At 33.3% G+C, this 15,262-nt stretch overlaps 3 protein-coding genes across 4 annotated transcripts; 1 reads left to right on the plus strand and 2 right to left on the minus strand.

Annotated features, from left to right (window-relative positions):
- Positions 1-3,518: 3,518 nt before the first annotated feature.
- On the plus strand, positions 3,519-4,737 carry LOC133668075 (signaling peptide TAXIMIN 1). The gene is made up of 2 exons (XM_062087821.1): positions 3,519-3,867; positions 4,429-4,737. Exons 1-2 carry the CDS (start codon positions 3,758-3,760, stop codon positions 4,550-4,552), a joined length of 234 nt encoding a protein of 77 aa, XP_061943805.1. The 5' UTR covers positions 3,519-3,757; the 3' UTR covers positions 4,553-4,737.
- A 2,070-nt stretch (positions 4,738-6,807) lies between these two features.
- LOC133668210 (seed biotin-containing protein SBP65-like) lies at positions 6,808-8,924 on the minus strand. 2 transcript variants are annotated; one of them, XM_062087980.1, is made up of 2 exons: positions 7,528-8,924; positions 6,808-7,308 (listed from the first exon to the last, which is right to left on the minus strand). In XM_062087980.1, exons 1-2 carry the CDS (start codon positions 8,731-8,733, stop codon positions 7,006-7,008), a joined length of 1,509 nt encoding a protein of 502 aa, XP_061943964.1. In that variant the 5' UTR covers positions 8,734-8,924; the 3' UTR covers positions 6,808-7,005. The 2 variants fall into 2 exon arrangements, with proteins under 2 accessions (XP_061943964.1, XP_061943963.1); XM_062087979.1 differs by having other exon boundaries at positions 6,808-7,320.
- A 1,168-nt stretch (positions 8,925-10,092) lies between these two features.
- Positions 10,093-13,775, minus strand: LOC133668565 (protein trichome birefringence-like 39). Its single transcript, XM_062088493.1, has 5 exons — positions 13,329-13,775; positions 13,067-13,238; positions 11,267-11,442; positions 11,040-11,198; positions 10,093-10,701 (listed from the first exon to the last, which is right to left on the minus strand). Exons 1-5 carry the CDS (start codon positions 13,643-13,645, stop codon positions 10,410-10,412), a joined length of 1,116 nt encoding a protein of 371 aa, XP_061944477.1. The 5' UTR covers positions 13,646-13,775; the 3' UTR covers positions 10,093-10,409.
- Positions 13,776-15,262: the final 1,487 nt, after the last annotated feature.

Here is a 15,262-nt window from a genome sequence, read left to right on the forward strand (position 1 = left end):
ATGGAGTAAATATTTCATGACGGAAAAAAAAGTTGTGTTGGTGATCAAAAACTTAGAGACTGAACAAAATAATTTGTAGCAATCTACAGTGTTTTGTGAGGAAAGATACAGTGTTTTCGCCACATGATTTAGCTTTTCAGTTAATAAAAAGCAAAAAAAAATACAAAGCTAAATTTTCTACCAACTTAATATTAAAAAAAAACAACAAAGATAATTTTGGAAGGAAAAAAACCCATGAGAAAAAATGTTGCAGTAATTGACAATGTTTTGTGAGGAAAACTATAGCGTTTTTCCCAATAAAATAAACTAAAAAACTATTTAGAGAAATATTGTAACAATCCATATTGTTTTGTGAGAAAAATTACGACGTTTTCCTCATATGATTTAGCTTTATTGTAATTATAATTCTTAACCAACTCAATATTAAAAAAAAAATCGACAAAGATAATTTTGGAAAAAATCATAAAAAAATCACATGGAAAAACACTGCAACAATTCACAGTGTTTTAAAGAAAAAAAATAACAAAGCTAAATTCTTAATCGGCTCAATATTAAAAAAAAATCAACATAGATAATTTTAGAAAAAAAAACACCAAAAAAAGGGGAAAAAATCATGTTGGAAACACTGTAGCAATTCACAGTGTTTTGTGATGAAAGCTACAGTGCTTCCCCACATGATTTAGCCTTATTTGTAATGACTTGTAATTGTAATTCAAAAACAACTCAATATTAAAAAAATAAAACTGAAAAAGATAATTTGAAAAAAATTATAACAAAAAAAACTATGCGGAGAGACACTGTAGCAATCCACAATGTTTTATGAGCAAAGCTATAATACTTTCCCCACATGATTAAGCTTTATTACAAAGTTAAATTTTAATCAACTCAATATTTTAAAAAATAAAATCGACGAAAATGATTTTGGGAAAAAATATTACAAAAAAAGAAAACATAAAAGAAACTGGAAAAAAACTATGTGAAGAAAAATTGTATCAATCCATAGTGTTTTTTGAGGAAAAACTTGTATTTACTTGTAATTACAATTCTTAACCAGCTTAATATTTAAAAAATAAAATTGACAAAGATAATTTTAGGAAAAAACATAACGAAAACAGAAAAAAACCATGTGGAAAAAAACACTGTAGCAACCAACAGTAATTTTCGAGGAAAGTTAAAGTGTTTTCCTCACATATTGTAACTGTAATTTTTAACCAGCTCAATATTAAAAAATAAAATAAAAAAAAGATAATTTCAGAGAAAACCATTAAAAAAACCATGCGGAGAAACACTGTAGCAATAAACAATGTTTTAAAGAAAAAAATTACAAAACTAAATTCTCAATCAGCTTCATATTAAAAAAAAATCAAAAAATATAATTTTGAAAAATAAAGAAATAAAATAGAAAAACTATGTGGAAAAACATCGCAGCAATCCACAGTATTTTCAAAAAAAAATTACAAAGCAAAAATTTTAACTAGGTCAATATTTAAAAAGTAAAATCAACAAAAATAATTTTGAAAAAAACAAAAGAAAAAATAAATGAAAAAAAGAAAAATTAGGAAAGTTGAAAAAACAAAAGTAATTTTGGAAAAAAAATTTTAAAAAAAAAAAAGTGGGGAAGAATTACTGTGGATTACTGTTGTAATCCACAGTGAAATGTGCGTGGGGGAACAGTGATTCCCCCACACCATTTAGAGTATGTTGTAATACACACACACACACACACACACACACACACACACACCATAGGAGAGAAAATAAACCATTGGAAGGGAGGCCACATATATTTAGAGCATGCATGGGAACGCATTGCAAATCGTGTTTTTAAAAAATTTAATTTTTTATTTTTGTTAAAATTTAATATGGTTTATACGTTTTTTATCGTTTTAATTACTGATGTCAAAAATAATTTTTTAAAAATATAAAAAAATCATTGGGATGTATTTCAGCACAAAAAGTTATTTAAAAAGCAACTGCTACCACACTGCCAAACACCCTCTTAATCTTCTTCCTCCAAACTTTCAATTTGATTCCTAAGCTTTTAATTTGATTTCTAGAAATTTAAAGGTATAATTGTTGATTGCAAAAATAAGAATTTATGAGGATGATGGAAAAATAAAATAAAAACAAGGATTTCATAAACCCTAAAATTATAGATTAGTTATACAAAAAAAAATGATTTAATAAACTTTGAATGTAATAATTATATCTCAACAACATAAAAAATTGTTTTAAATTGTATGCTAAATTGATGACTAATATTCAAAAATATGATTGACTGGTGGCTATAAGAATATGTGATTTCACTTGAAGGATTGAACGAAGAAACTCTAGAGTTCATGTCATCAAAATCTTGGTATGAAGGAGGATTCTCCTAATTGTAGAGATCAAGGAAGAGGCAGAGCAATGATCATGATCATGATCATGATCTTGATAGTCGGTAGAATAAATTAAGCTTTGCCAATTATTGGTATAAGAGACGAGATCACAAAGGTTACTTAAACATGAAATACCTAGTCGTCAAAGCTTCTAACTTGTAGTAAATGTGATCTTTCTATCAAATAACCTTAGTTAAGTTATAAATATCTATTTTAAGCAATCCTCTTATTTTCTCATAACTATGCTATCACCCTCACCTTCATTTTTTAAGATCTAGCTCAGCCTCTAAACTAAATTATCTTCATGAAGTGTCTTACTTACCTGAAGAATTTTGTATCCACGTTATTCTTGTTAATTCTTACACGCGCGCGCGATGAGTGATTATTTTCGATTTGATTCGGTTTTTGTAAAAACAAAATAACCAAACCGAAACCGGTTCAAACCGATCGATTTTTTTGATTTGGCTCGATTTTTTTGATTTAGCTCGATTTTTTCAGTTTGGCTTGATTTGAGTTCGGTTCGATTCGGTTTTTTTGGTTTTAGACTTATAAAACCAAAATCAAACCGAACCAATTAATTTTTTTAAAATTTTAATCAGTTTTAATCAGGTTTTTCACAGTTTAGTTTTTCAATTTTTTTTAATTTGCTCAATTTAATCAATTTTTCCAATTTTTTTAAACCCTAAAGCACAAACTTTAGTTTCTGTTTTCTAGCTCTACTTTTTTTTTTTTTTTAATCTTTAATGTGCAAAAGACGACACTTTGGCCATTAAAAAAAAGAAAAGAAAAAGGGAAAGAAAGGATGGAGAACATGTAAGATTCAGGCACGCACTCATGAGATGGGACGTAGAGCCAGAAAGTAAACGTGAATGATGGCAGCTCCATGCATACCGTAAGTTCATAAATTATGTTCCTTTTTTACAGCTACTTTAAGATAAGATTCTTCTGAGCCTCTTCGTCTACTACACCTTTGGAGTTTAGTGATTGGTTGCTTTAGAACTTGATTGCTAAAATTAAAAAAAAAAATTATTTAAAATTAATTTTATTTAATATTTTTAAATAATGGATTAATATTAAAAATAAATTTTAATTTAAAAACCAACAGCCATGACGACACCAAACAGTCAACTGCACCAAACCTGTCTGTCTATCTCTCTCTCTCTCACTCTCTCCACGTTAACACGCAACGTGGACGTGAAGGACGCAAAGAAATCCAAACGTTTTTTAAAGAAAAGAAATTATTTATAGTAATTAAAGGATATTATCAACGTTAACGTAACATAATCTCTGCTTCTCTGTCAGATTCACTCACCGCTCTGACTTTAAGCAAGAGAAGAAAATACAAGAAGATTCAGAGCAGGAGAAGCAAAGCAGAGAATATGTGCTGTGGAGACGGTGACTGTAGGCCTCTTGGCTTTCTTTTAGGCCTTCCCTTTGCCTTTCTTTCTCTAATTATCTCCGCTGTTGGCGTTGTCATTTGGATTGTCGGGTTTGTTCTCTCTTCCTTTATAATAATAATTCTTGCTATGTCTTAGTTTCTTGATGTCTTTGATTTCTTGTTTTTTCACAGTTTTTGCCATTGTATGTAGGAGTCTTAATTGCATTTCAATTTCTGGACGACCTTCTCTGAGATTTCTTGAATCTGTGATAGTCTTTGTCTCCTTTTTGACAAATCTTGGCTGTTCTTTTCTTCTATGTTGGTTTCCGGGCATCATAGTTATGTTATCTGACAGTTTTTTCCCCATTTTGTACAGGGTTTGGCTTATTGCATTTCAAATTTGCAGTATTTGAGAATTTCTTTTTGATAGTTTTTCTTGTACTTTAAATCCTGATGAACATACTTAATTTTAACATTTATTTATGGCTTTAAATTTGTAGTTGCATCTCAATCTCTGTTTATTTGAGATTTCTTGATTCTATTTCAGAATTTGGCAGTTTTGATACAATATGTGATCTGGGTTTGGTCTAAATTATTTTATATAATGATGTTACATTTGTACTTGAGAATTTATACCTCCTGACTGATTTTCCAATCTTGGGGGTTGTGCAGGTTGTTATTATCCTGTGTTTGTCCTTGTTGTTTATGCGTGACAGTGATAGTAGAACTGGCTCTGGAGTTGATCAAGGCCCCCATTCATGTCATGGAGTGGTTCACTTCTCAGATACCTTGTTGATTTTAATGATTCTACTGAACAGACCTTAGTTATGTAGTAGTTTTCTGTTTGTTGATTTGGATTCTTCCTCTTTCTACTTAATATACCTATTTATGTGTTTTCTTGTTTGTTATTGAGGGGAGCGTGAGTAAAATTTTATGGAATGACTTATGAGATGATTCATCTTCAGATATGATTTCTGACCATTTGTGAATTGGGTTCCAAGAATGAGTTTGATGTTACTTTTTTTGGATGTCCCATAATCGTTAGAACTTGTGTTCTTATCATCTGTGGATAACAATTATTGTTATAGAAATGGACTCAGAAACAAAAGGGGTTACAGAGTAGTTTTATTGATAGATTGAAAGCAGAAACTTGGTATGTTCACTGCAAAAGCTATTGGGAGCTAAGAACACCCAACTGTGAGTCTGACTGTCTAACAAGGTCTGTTGTTCTAGCAGAGCATCAAGGCATTATTTAAAGCCTGTCTCATTACCATCAAGCCTACTCCAAGAATCCTCCTTCCGTTTAACCACCCCCATATGTTCTTCACACCGCCATGAACTATGCATCACATATTCATCCTTCAAAGATTTGTTCGACTTCTCCAACTTCTGAGTTTCCTTGTAGTGGATTTAGGGGGTACAGAATCAGGTAGGTAGCTGAGTCGGACCAAAAGAGTTAATTAAGTGAAAGATGATAAGAGGAAACATTTTCGTTTTCTTTGAAAAAACATGAGACAGAATCAAGGTATTTATTGAAATTCAACATTAGGGAAACTCAAACTCGAAGTTACCTCTTGGTTCTGAAGAGTTTCTATATTTTAGTATTGAACACTACATCTGACAAAGCAATAATATTATCCACAGAGATCCCGTTTGGTCCAATGGCTTTCTTTGCGAGTTGTTGAAGTGCCCTTATGTTCTCCCTCATTTTCTCCCCCGTCTTGTGATATAACTTTATCCAAGCTATTTAACACTCCATGCTTTGTAAAGACTCCACTCTCAACCTGGAGACCAATCTCCCACACATTCTCTAACACACGTCCGTTGAGCGTTTGATGGCTAAAAAATGGCCTACCAATCGTAGGCACTCTCAAGCAATGAGTTCCATCCACAATGAGTTGTAAACACCCCGACTGCTGTGTGCGCCAAAACGTCGAACTGAGGAGTCCATGGAATCACAAGTCCCTGTGATGTGATTCTGTCCAAGAATACCTTTTTCAAACATTACCCTACCATTATATTTCTCCATTAAAGGATCATCAGGTGCCTTGAGTCCCATCAAAGAAAGGTGAATTTTCCAATCCCCTATAGCATGAAATTATCCACCCCCAGATGATAGGCCTGAATCCCAGATATTTTCTCCAATTTCAGCTACAATTCTGTTATGCCTTTATTGCCCAGAAACTGTTGCCTTTGAGCTGATGCAGGTGGTTTTGATCACAGCTGTGGATTTGCCACAACTAAGCCTCATGGATAGTTTTGCAGGAATATTTATGGATCGGTATTGGGATATAATTACATCTAAATTAGGACAAGATTTTCAATTATTGAATCATGTTCAAATTTGATCAAGAATATAACTGAGATTCAAAAAACGGTTGTGTTGTTTGGGTTAATTTTGTTTTTTTTATTTTATTTTCTTTTGATATGTTTATGACTTTTATTTTATTTTTTTAATTAGAACTTGATTTTTTATTTATTCATAGAATTAAAAAAATAAGTGATTTATTGAAAAATATTTGGTAATAAAAAAAAATTATAATGATTTTGTTCGGTATAATTGTGTTATTTTTCTAGCTGTTTTTTAATATTATTTTCTGACTCCATCACTAATCCAGTGAAAGCTTATTAAATATATAGGTTTCATAATGACCTTATGTTACAAGCTATATCACTCTCTTTAGTCTTTCTCAAGCCAAATCCCTCTTCTTACATCCTCATCATCACCTTTCTTAAAAAGGAGCTACCTTTTTTGCTTTACTACTTTGATCACCTTGCTTCAAAAATATATATAAACTTTCTCTTTAGTTTTTCATTAAAAAATAAATAAATAATTAAAAGGGTTATCCATTGTTTCGATAAAAGACAAACAAAATTAATTATAACTCAATTAACATACGATTAAAATGGCTCAACGTTTTTGGACCCAACAGTGTCAACCTTGGATGTTCATCTCCAAAATCTGCTGCATCAAACTAGCTTCCTCTGCTTGTAATGTGGAAGAATTTATATCGAGAAAGTGGGAAAATCCTACCTCAAAAGAGAAAAGCATGGCCATCAAGTCAAGTATATTATTGAAACATGACTGCACTGAATGCAGAGCGATGTTCAAAATTATTCAACACTCCCAATAGCACAAAAACAAACTATAGATTTAGACACAACATCAACCACTCGACAAAAGCCCAGGAGACATCTTCATCTTTCACTCGATGTCAGCGGAGATAAGAACTTCTCTTATATTCTTCTTTAATGTTCTTCTTGTTTCCCATACTCCAAATGGCTTGCCTCATAGCCACCCGTCGTCCCAGCTCCAGGTGGGTCTTGCCCAATAACTAGATCTTTGGTTGCTTGAGCAATCTCCACTATAGTTTCGGTAATGGCGCCCAGTAGGCTGCTTTCTTCTTGTCGCTGCTGCCGCCGCCAATATTGTTCTTCTTGTTCGTCTCCTTCTGGGGCGACTTTCTCGCTGAATTTTTTTGTGACGCTCGCTTCCTCTGCTCCTTGACCTCCTGTTGCATGAACTTGTGATTCTTCCCTGTATTCTCCTCCCTGGAAACTCCTCTAATCATCCTCAATAGGCAACACAAATTCAATTTCTATTGCAAGTACAAATGCAATCATCTAGTCTACATTTTTTACATGTTCAATTGGAAAGACGAGCTTCAATTTAGCATCAATCTTTTCTCTTTTTTTAACCTATAGTGGAATCAGTTCAGTTCAAATCATAAACTTAAAGAACTTAGACATACACTATTCTGTGAACTATACCTGTCCTTCTGCAGCTTTTCGAGCCTCAAGTTCTCTCTCGGCCTCCTCTTTCTTCCTAGCTGTATACTCCTTGATACTTTCACCAGTAGACGCAGCAGTCTCTTTAGCAGCACCCAATGGCTTCCCTGCAAGCTCGGTAGTCTTCTGACCAGCATACTCTACTGCCCTCGCGGCTGCCTTAGTCCCCTCCACAGCTTTTTCAGTTGTGTAATGAGCAGCAGTCCATCCAGCTGCAGCGGCCTTGTCTTTCACATCCACGGCCACTTTCTCTACATAATAAGCGGCCTCTTTGCCACTTTCCACAGTCACATCTTTAGCTGCTACTGCCTTCTGTACTGTATAATCCATGGCCCCTTTGCTCTTCTCTACAACATACTCCGAAGTTTTCTTAGCACCTTCAACAATGGTGTCTTTTGCTTGTGCTCCCTTCTCTGCGATATAATGGGTAGTTTTTTGAGCCCCTTCAACTAGAGTGTCCTTTGCTTGTGCGGCCTTCTGTACAGTAATGTCCTTTGTCTGCGCGGCCTTCTGTGCAGCAATGTCTCTGGCTTGTGCGGCCTTCTGTGCAGCAATGTCTCTGGCTTGTGCGGCCTTCTCCACAGCAATGTCTCTGGCTTGTGCGGCCTTCTCCACAGCAATGTCTTTGGGTTGTGCAGCCTTCTCAGCAAAAGTGTTTTTTGCTTGAGGAAATTTCTCTTTCACAGTCTTAGTTGCGGAACCCACAACTCGGCTTGCCTTCTCTTTTGCTTTCTCATATCTTTCTTCAGCTGCATTTAAAGCCTCCAACGAATTTTTTTGCGCCGTTTCTCTTAACTTCGTTATTTCATCAAGAGAAAGTTGTTGCTCTTTGTTTCGATCACTACCATTCTCCTCTTGTTTGCCTTCGGTTTCTTTTCCACCCCCTTCCACTTTAGATTTTCCAACAGAATAACCCTCTCTTGCTTTCCTTTCTAATTCTTCTCTTCTTTCCCTTTCTTTATCACTAGAAACATCCGTCCTGGCTCCTCTCATTTTGTCAGCAAGAGACTCAAAGTACTGGGCTCCCGTTTCATTGCCACCTTCACCGATGTTTTCTTCGACAACTGATTCTTTTGGTTTCTCTATCAAAGACTCAAAATGGCTAGCCATTTTTGGGACTCTTTCTCTCTCCACATAATTCTCTCTCTCACTTGTAGCGCTCTCTCTCCTGGATTGCTGAGATGCCATTGCTGCTAATAATGTTTCAAGAAGGTAACAAAGTCAACTAGATCTCCTCGTGTTTTCTTTCTTTTCTTTGTGGGTAATGTATGAGAACTGTATGTATGATTATTTGATACGGTGTTGGGATAGGAATGAAGAGGAGAGGAGGAAGATTGGCGTTAAAAAGGGAGAGCCAATGGCCTATGGCGGCTTGAGGAAATGGAGGTGGGGTGTGCATGGAGTTGACATGTGTTGGTGCATGAAGCAACGTGTTGGTAAAGAAGATGGTGACTCAGCTATACAAAAGATGGATGGCACACGTAAGAGGATACGGCTTAGGTTAGCCATTTGAGGAGATGACACATGGATGCATCTCTCTTTGCCACGTGTGTAAGCAGAGACTATCAAGACCCACTTCGGTCTTACAAGCTTTAGATCAGTTCCCCTCCTATCGCATTTTGGGTTTAAGTTTTGTTTTTCTAATTTTTAAGTTATTTATTAGGTGGTTGAGTAAATTTAATTTCATCTTAAAAAAATACCTTCTGTTTTTTAATAATAAAAACTAAAATAATAAATTAACATGATCAAATTTTAATAGAAATGGTTAAATTAATTAAGCCACAGTTAATTAGTTGATTCATTTAATTTTAAGCCCTTAGGATATTGGGCTTGGCTGTCCGTCTAGATTTTTTTTTTTTTTTGAGAAAATTTTATTTTTAAAAAGTGTATTTTTTAGGTTCAGGTAAGTGATTAAAATCTTAACTATCCCAGAGTTTTATAAAAAATATAGATTCTGATTCGAACTCGAGACTTGTTGTATAGATTTTAAACCCTTTAACTAAGCCCAAACGATAGAAAGAGTGCTTTATTTAAATAGTGGGCTTCTCGGCCTGCTACACGTCCTGGCCCTTTACTAGCTTTATATTTCTGCTCCGCTCTAAAGTTTTTTACTCTATAATTTTTAAATATTATTATATTTTTTTAATTATTATGTATTTAATCTAAAAATAATAAATTATTTATGAAAATTCAATTAAAATCTATTTTTTATTATTAAAATACTTTAATCAATTTGGAGCATAGTTTTATCACAGTTATGATAATTTTAAGCTTTTAATTTAATCCTACAAAATATAAATATATATAGTATTTTGATATTTTTTGTTAACTTACTTTCAAAATTATAATTTTATTTTAAAAAAATAACAGAAACAATGCTTCTAGTTAAAAACATTGTATTGATAAAGATAAATAGAAGATATGGGGGATTCATCCTTATAAAATTAAAAAAATTCTCAAAACAATTGTATTTTTTAGTTTAATAAGAATATGAAAAAGTTTCTTGAGACCTGAAAGCCTTTTTACGTTTAAAAAACATAGCATGAGTTTTGATCCAACAAAACTTTGTAGGACATGGCTATTACTGTTTTCATTCAAGTTACTAAACACTTTTGAAAGATCATCTCCAATCTCAACAATAGGTCTTTTGATTTGGAGCGTATTTCTTTCATTTCATGGCAATCTCATTGCCACAATTATCTAAATTTACAATTGAAGAATCACAACTCTCATTATTGCCAACAGGCACTAGCTCTAAAAACAAGAATAAACTCCTATACGTACCATCATTGAAACAATGATCGATCATCTAAAAAAATGACTAAATTACAGTACCATGTATAATGAATGCCATTTAAGCACAATCAACCGAAGAGGGCTGCATATAGAAGTTGGTTCCAAGTATCAGGCAATCCAGGTAGACACCAGTGGCTACAATCTGTGCCACCATTGTCGCCGCCGTAATGCGAAGGATGTGCATCTTTTCGGTACTGAGAAAGTGTGGTCACGTCTAATAAGTAGACTGGTTTCTTAATCCTGCTCAAAACCTTGTTAACTACAGCCCAAGCTAACGGTGTTCCTGCTGGGTACCTTGTTCCAAAGAACGGTTGTGTCTCAGCAGCGCATGACTTTGATGGCTCATTCCAATCCCCGCCCCTATTTTTGCAACAACAATAAAGTAAGATTATTTGCTGAGGTACTAAAATGCTATAACATTGATGAAAGACACGCTAAAAGGCTCGCGTCAATGAATCTATTAACATGAACATTATCACATCAACATGGTTTCGGGCCTCTCGCATGGTAGTGGTGCTCGCTATGCGTCGCGCCCTCGAGCCACGCTAAGGATTAGTCTCCTGACCCGGAAGGGGCCGGAGGAAACCTTGTTCATAACAAGAAAACATAGTTTCTTCCTGATGACGCACAGGAATTAACCATGCCATTCACCGTCATGAAAACTAAGAACTAGGAAGGCAGAGGGGAGAAAGGCTTACACATAATGTGTAGGAGAAACGTCCTGGAAGAAGACTTTGGTTTTAGAAGGATCAACATTGTGGTTGACCCATCTAGCCCAGGTGGTTAGTCCCTTGTAAAATGCAATTAGCCGGTTCATATCTTTGTACAATTTACCCCCTTCTTGGATATAATCCCATCTGTAAAACATAGAAACGCATTAGCCATGAAGATCAAAATGAAAATATCACAAGTAAGGTTGACCTACGGCTGAGATTTTCCAGTATGGGTCCACCAATGCCAAGTGTTGAAGATCAACATGTCCATGCCTAGCCATGCGTTGCCATTGTTTATCGAATCAAGCTTCAATACTCGTCCTGCCTTGTCATTGACGAGATCTACCAGGTATGTCGTTCGATATAGCAGTATCTTGACTCCGTAGTCCTGCTCAAAAACGCATAGGATCAGGATGTGACCATGCACATGCACGTTTGGTGAAACTAATACTGTGAACTACTTTATTTATTTAATTACTTTTAGAATATGAATTATTGGAAGATGTTGTCTTGTTTTTCTTTTTCGTTTCTTAAGACAAAGAGGTATACATATGATTAGAGCTCGACAAAACAATGGTTAATATCAATTATTTTAAATTAAGAAATGATATTTTAAAGTGGGTTTGGGAAATCTTGGCAGAGTTTGACAGCTGAAATTGAAAGGGATATGAGAATGGGTCGTTCTAATACTGTGTGTATAAAACTTGAAAATTAGTTGATAAAATAACCCGATAAAATTACATTAGCGAAATTATTAAGCATCATCTAATTCATAATTTAATTTAAAATTTAAATTGCAAGTTAAATGAGTTAATCTAAGTTCATCAATATTAATTAAAAAATTATAACATTATTTTAATTTTTTTAATTCAAAGCAGTGATGCATTTACCTGCCAGTTCAGCCAAGTTAAACTAGATTTAATCAAAATTATTTAAAAAAAAAACACGGTCTATAAACTGGGCCGAGGTTTAATAATTGTGGACATGGAGAATCATATGCCTATCGCATGTTTTTATGCAATAAAAGAAAAGGTGGTCCAGTATTTTGTCACATTGCAGAATTATAACTTGGAAGAAAAGCCATATAAGCAAAGAACTATATAGAGATGCTTGATTAATACCTCAAGTGGTCCTTAAATTGAAAGTGTCAATTCGTAGCTAACACATATCAAAGTGTACTATACTAGCCCTTCTAATTCAGGCCACCATTTAGATTTTAAAATAAGGTCCACATTAATTAATTAGTATGAACTTCAAACGATTTTTCCAGAAGAAAATAACATGTCGAGACAGACGCCCATGCCAGAGATTATGACCGTAATTGTCGCTAATTAAAACATGTTTAGAGTAGATTGGTTGGAGTAATAATTGATTAGTGAGCTTTACTCAACTCAAAAGAAAGAAAGATAATTGTTGATTAGTTAGGGGATGTTTAGCATGTCTTTTGTTTTTATTTTTTAAAAATATTTTTATCTTGAAAAAGTATTAAATTAATGTTTTTTTATTGTTTTTTTATGATTTTGATATTCTAATATAAAAAACTTGTAAAAATTCTAAAATTAAATTATTTAAATTTAATTTCAAGCAAAATATTATTTTAAAACGAATTAGAGAAGTTAAAACTCAAGGAGTTGTACTTAAATATATCATGCAATAGTATTGGCTGGAAAATAATTAAAAAAAAATACAATAAATCTACCAATTATGTTCACCAAAACTTTCCCTCTTTTGATTTTCAGAAAATAATAAAGAAAATCTTTATATTGGTTTTTGTTACCATATATACAACTATTCCTGTAAAAAGAATCGTTCTAATGCTCAAAACTCCACACTCTAACAGCCCAGAACACAAAAGAAAGACAAGAAGAGAGGGAGACCAAAGCTTAGCATCTAGCACGACAACTTTACCTTCAAAAAAGGTATAGAGAAAAGGACAGGACGTGCATGCAGTGGTTAAATGTAATGATTGTTAAGAATTTAAAGTAGCCAACAACTGGAATTCAAATTCTTACCTCAAATGTAAGAGAAGATAGCACATCTGTCCTAAACAGTGTATACTTTGAATTTGGTACCCATGAATGAATCAAACACGTTAAAGATGTCCACTGGTTCAAACTCAACGAGTCACCTACAAACATAATCTTCTTCCCTCTCCATTTCTCCAAGAAATATAGCCCATTAAACCTGGAAATTGTTAACATGATATATATTTATATATACCAAGAAAAGACAAATACACTTTTTCCTGAACATGAGGGCAAAAAACAAGGGTACCTGGGCAAGTCACATGCAAAAGGTTGCCACCGATACTTGAGATAATAGCTATCAGGTCTGCCATACTTTTGACAATTGAACTGTGGATCTATGAAGGGGCAATTTGAGTCGTAGAGAGGATATTTAGGATCAAAAACCCATTTTCCTCTGAACCAGTTGCACTTGCCGGCAAGTTCTCTAGCTTTACTGGTACCATTGCTGAAGGTACTGTTGAAGTTGAGGCTCTGGGCGACTTTTGAAGCTTCTGTTGCTGTATGGTAAGAAGATATCAACAAAAACAGCGAGAGAAACAGGCCGGGTTTGAGCAAGATAGCCATCCTGGGTTTTCTTTTGCGATATTTAGAAATTTGTCTAGAGAAATGGACGAGGAGTGAAGAAAAAGTTGTCCTAGACGAGTTTTTTTATAATGTAATGAGAAGGCGAGAGAGAGTGGGGGGGTTTCACATGGAACGTATCACAGTGTACTATAAACTCTTTTTAATTTATTTGGCTTCTGATAAGAAAAATAAGAAATCTTGGATTGATTCTTTTTACGGTGGCATGTGGGGATGATTACACCCCCCCTTAGCTTTGAAAAATAGGAATCATCATGAGTTTGGTTCTGAAATAATATGATAAAAGAGCACGTTTGCTTTTGCCGGTGAATTTCAAAAATTTTAATTTTTTTAATTTAATAATTACTATGCCATCAAATACGTTTGAGGAATGTAACTCAATCGAGGTTTTAAATTTATTTTTTAGATATTATCAATTAAAATACTATAAATTTTAAAATACTAAAAATTTATATAATTGTTAATTTTATAATTTTAAAAAATTAGTTAAAATATATATAAACTGATATAGATATATACAGTTAAAAAAATAAATTATAATAAGTAATTAAAGTTTCTTTTCTTGGAGGTGACTCAAGGGAACTTTTTCATTGCCTCCTCCTTTCTTGTATGCATTTTGAGAGCTGAAGAGAGGTATATAATATTTGTATATGTCACATTTCATGGAGGCTGGCCTTGCAGGAATTATAAAGTTGTTCTTTAAATTATAATGTCAGATCTGTCGAGCTTTTGTCCTAATTTAGACATCACTGATGATCTCACGGTATCCAAGACTACTTGATGGCCAAACGATTTTGTAACTACTGCTGGATTTTGTAGTTCTATCTATGATATCTCTGTTCCTCCTGGTAAAAACAAGGAAGTGACCAACTGAAATGACCGCCCTTCAGTCTTGCACACACTCTTGAAACCCGGCCTGTAAAAATGGGTTGACTTATTGGAATGTTCGGTAACGTGGTGTAATTATATTTTTAATATTTTTTATTGTTTTAATATGTAAATATTAAAAAAATATCCCTTAATAATTAATAATTAATAATTAAGTATTCATAATTATCATTAGTATCCATAATCATCATATCTACGTATAACATAAATGTTGTGAGACAAGATCTATACTATTATGCAATTAAACATTTTCTCTTGATAATCCTGAAAGATATAACTCAAATAGTTAAATTCAAATTTTATAATCTAGAAATCACTAATTCGAAACTCATAAATTAACTTTAGGACCTGTGAGATTAGTTAAAGTGTACGCAAACTAATATAAACACCCATGTTAATAAAAAAAAATATATTATCCCTTGATGATTTAAGAATTTTTTTAAAAATAAAATGGGGCAAGAATATACAAAACATTGTGTTAATTTTCAGTAATAATATAAATCATGGGTAAGAATTGAATTGCAAATTGAGCAAACTTCTTTAATCTTTTGGACAAATTTTATAAAAATGTCAACAATTTCGTATAAACATTTCCTTTCCTTAGTAATCATGACAAGCAGTCTTTTTTTTTCCATTCAATTTCACTCCATTAAAAAACTGCCCTTTTCTTTTAGCCCGTTAATTTATTTATTTTAGTGTTTTTTATTATTA

This window comes from Populus nigra, chromosome 11 (assembly GCF_951802175.1).
Source record: "Populus nigra chromosome 11, ddPopNigr1.1, whole genome shotgun sequence".
NCBI classification, from domain to species: Eukaryota; Viridiplantae; Streptophyta; class Magnoliopsida; order Malpighiales; family Salicaceae; genus Populus; species Populus nigra.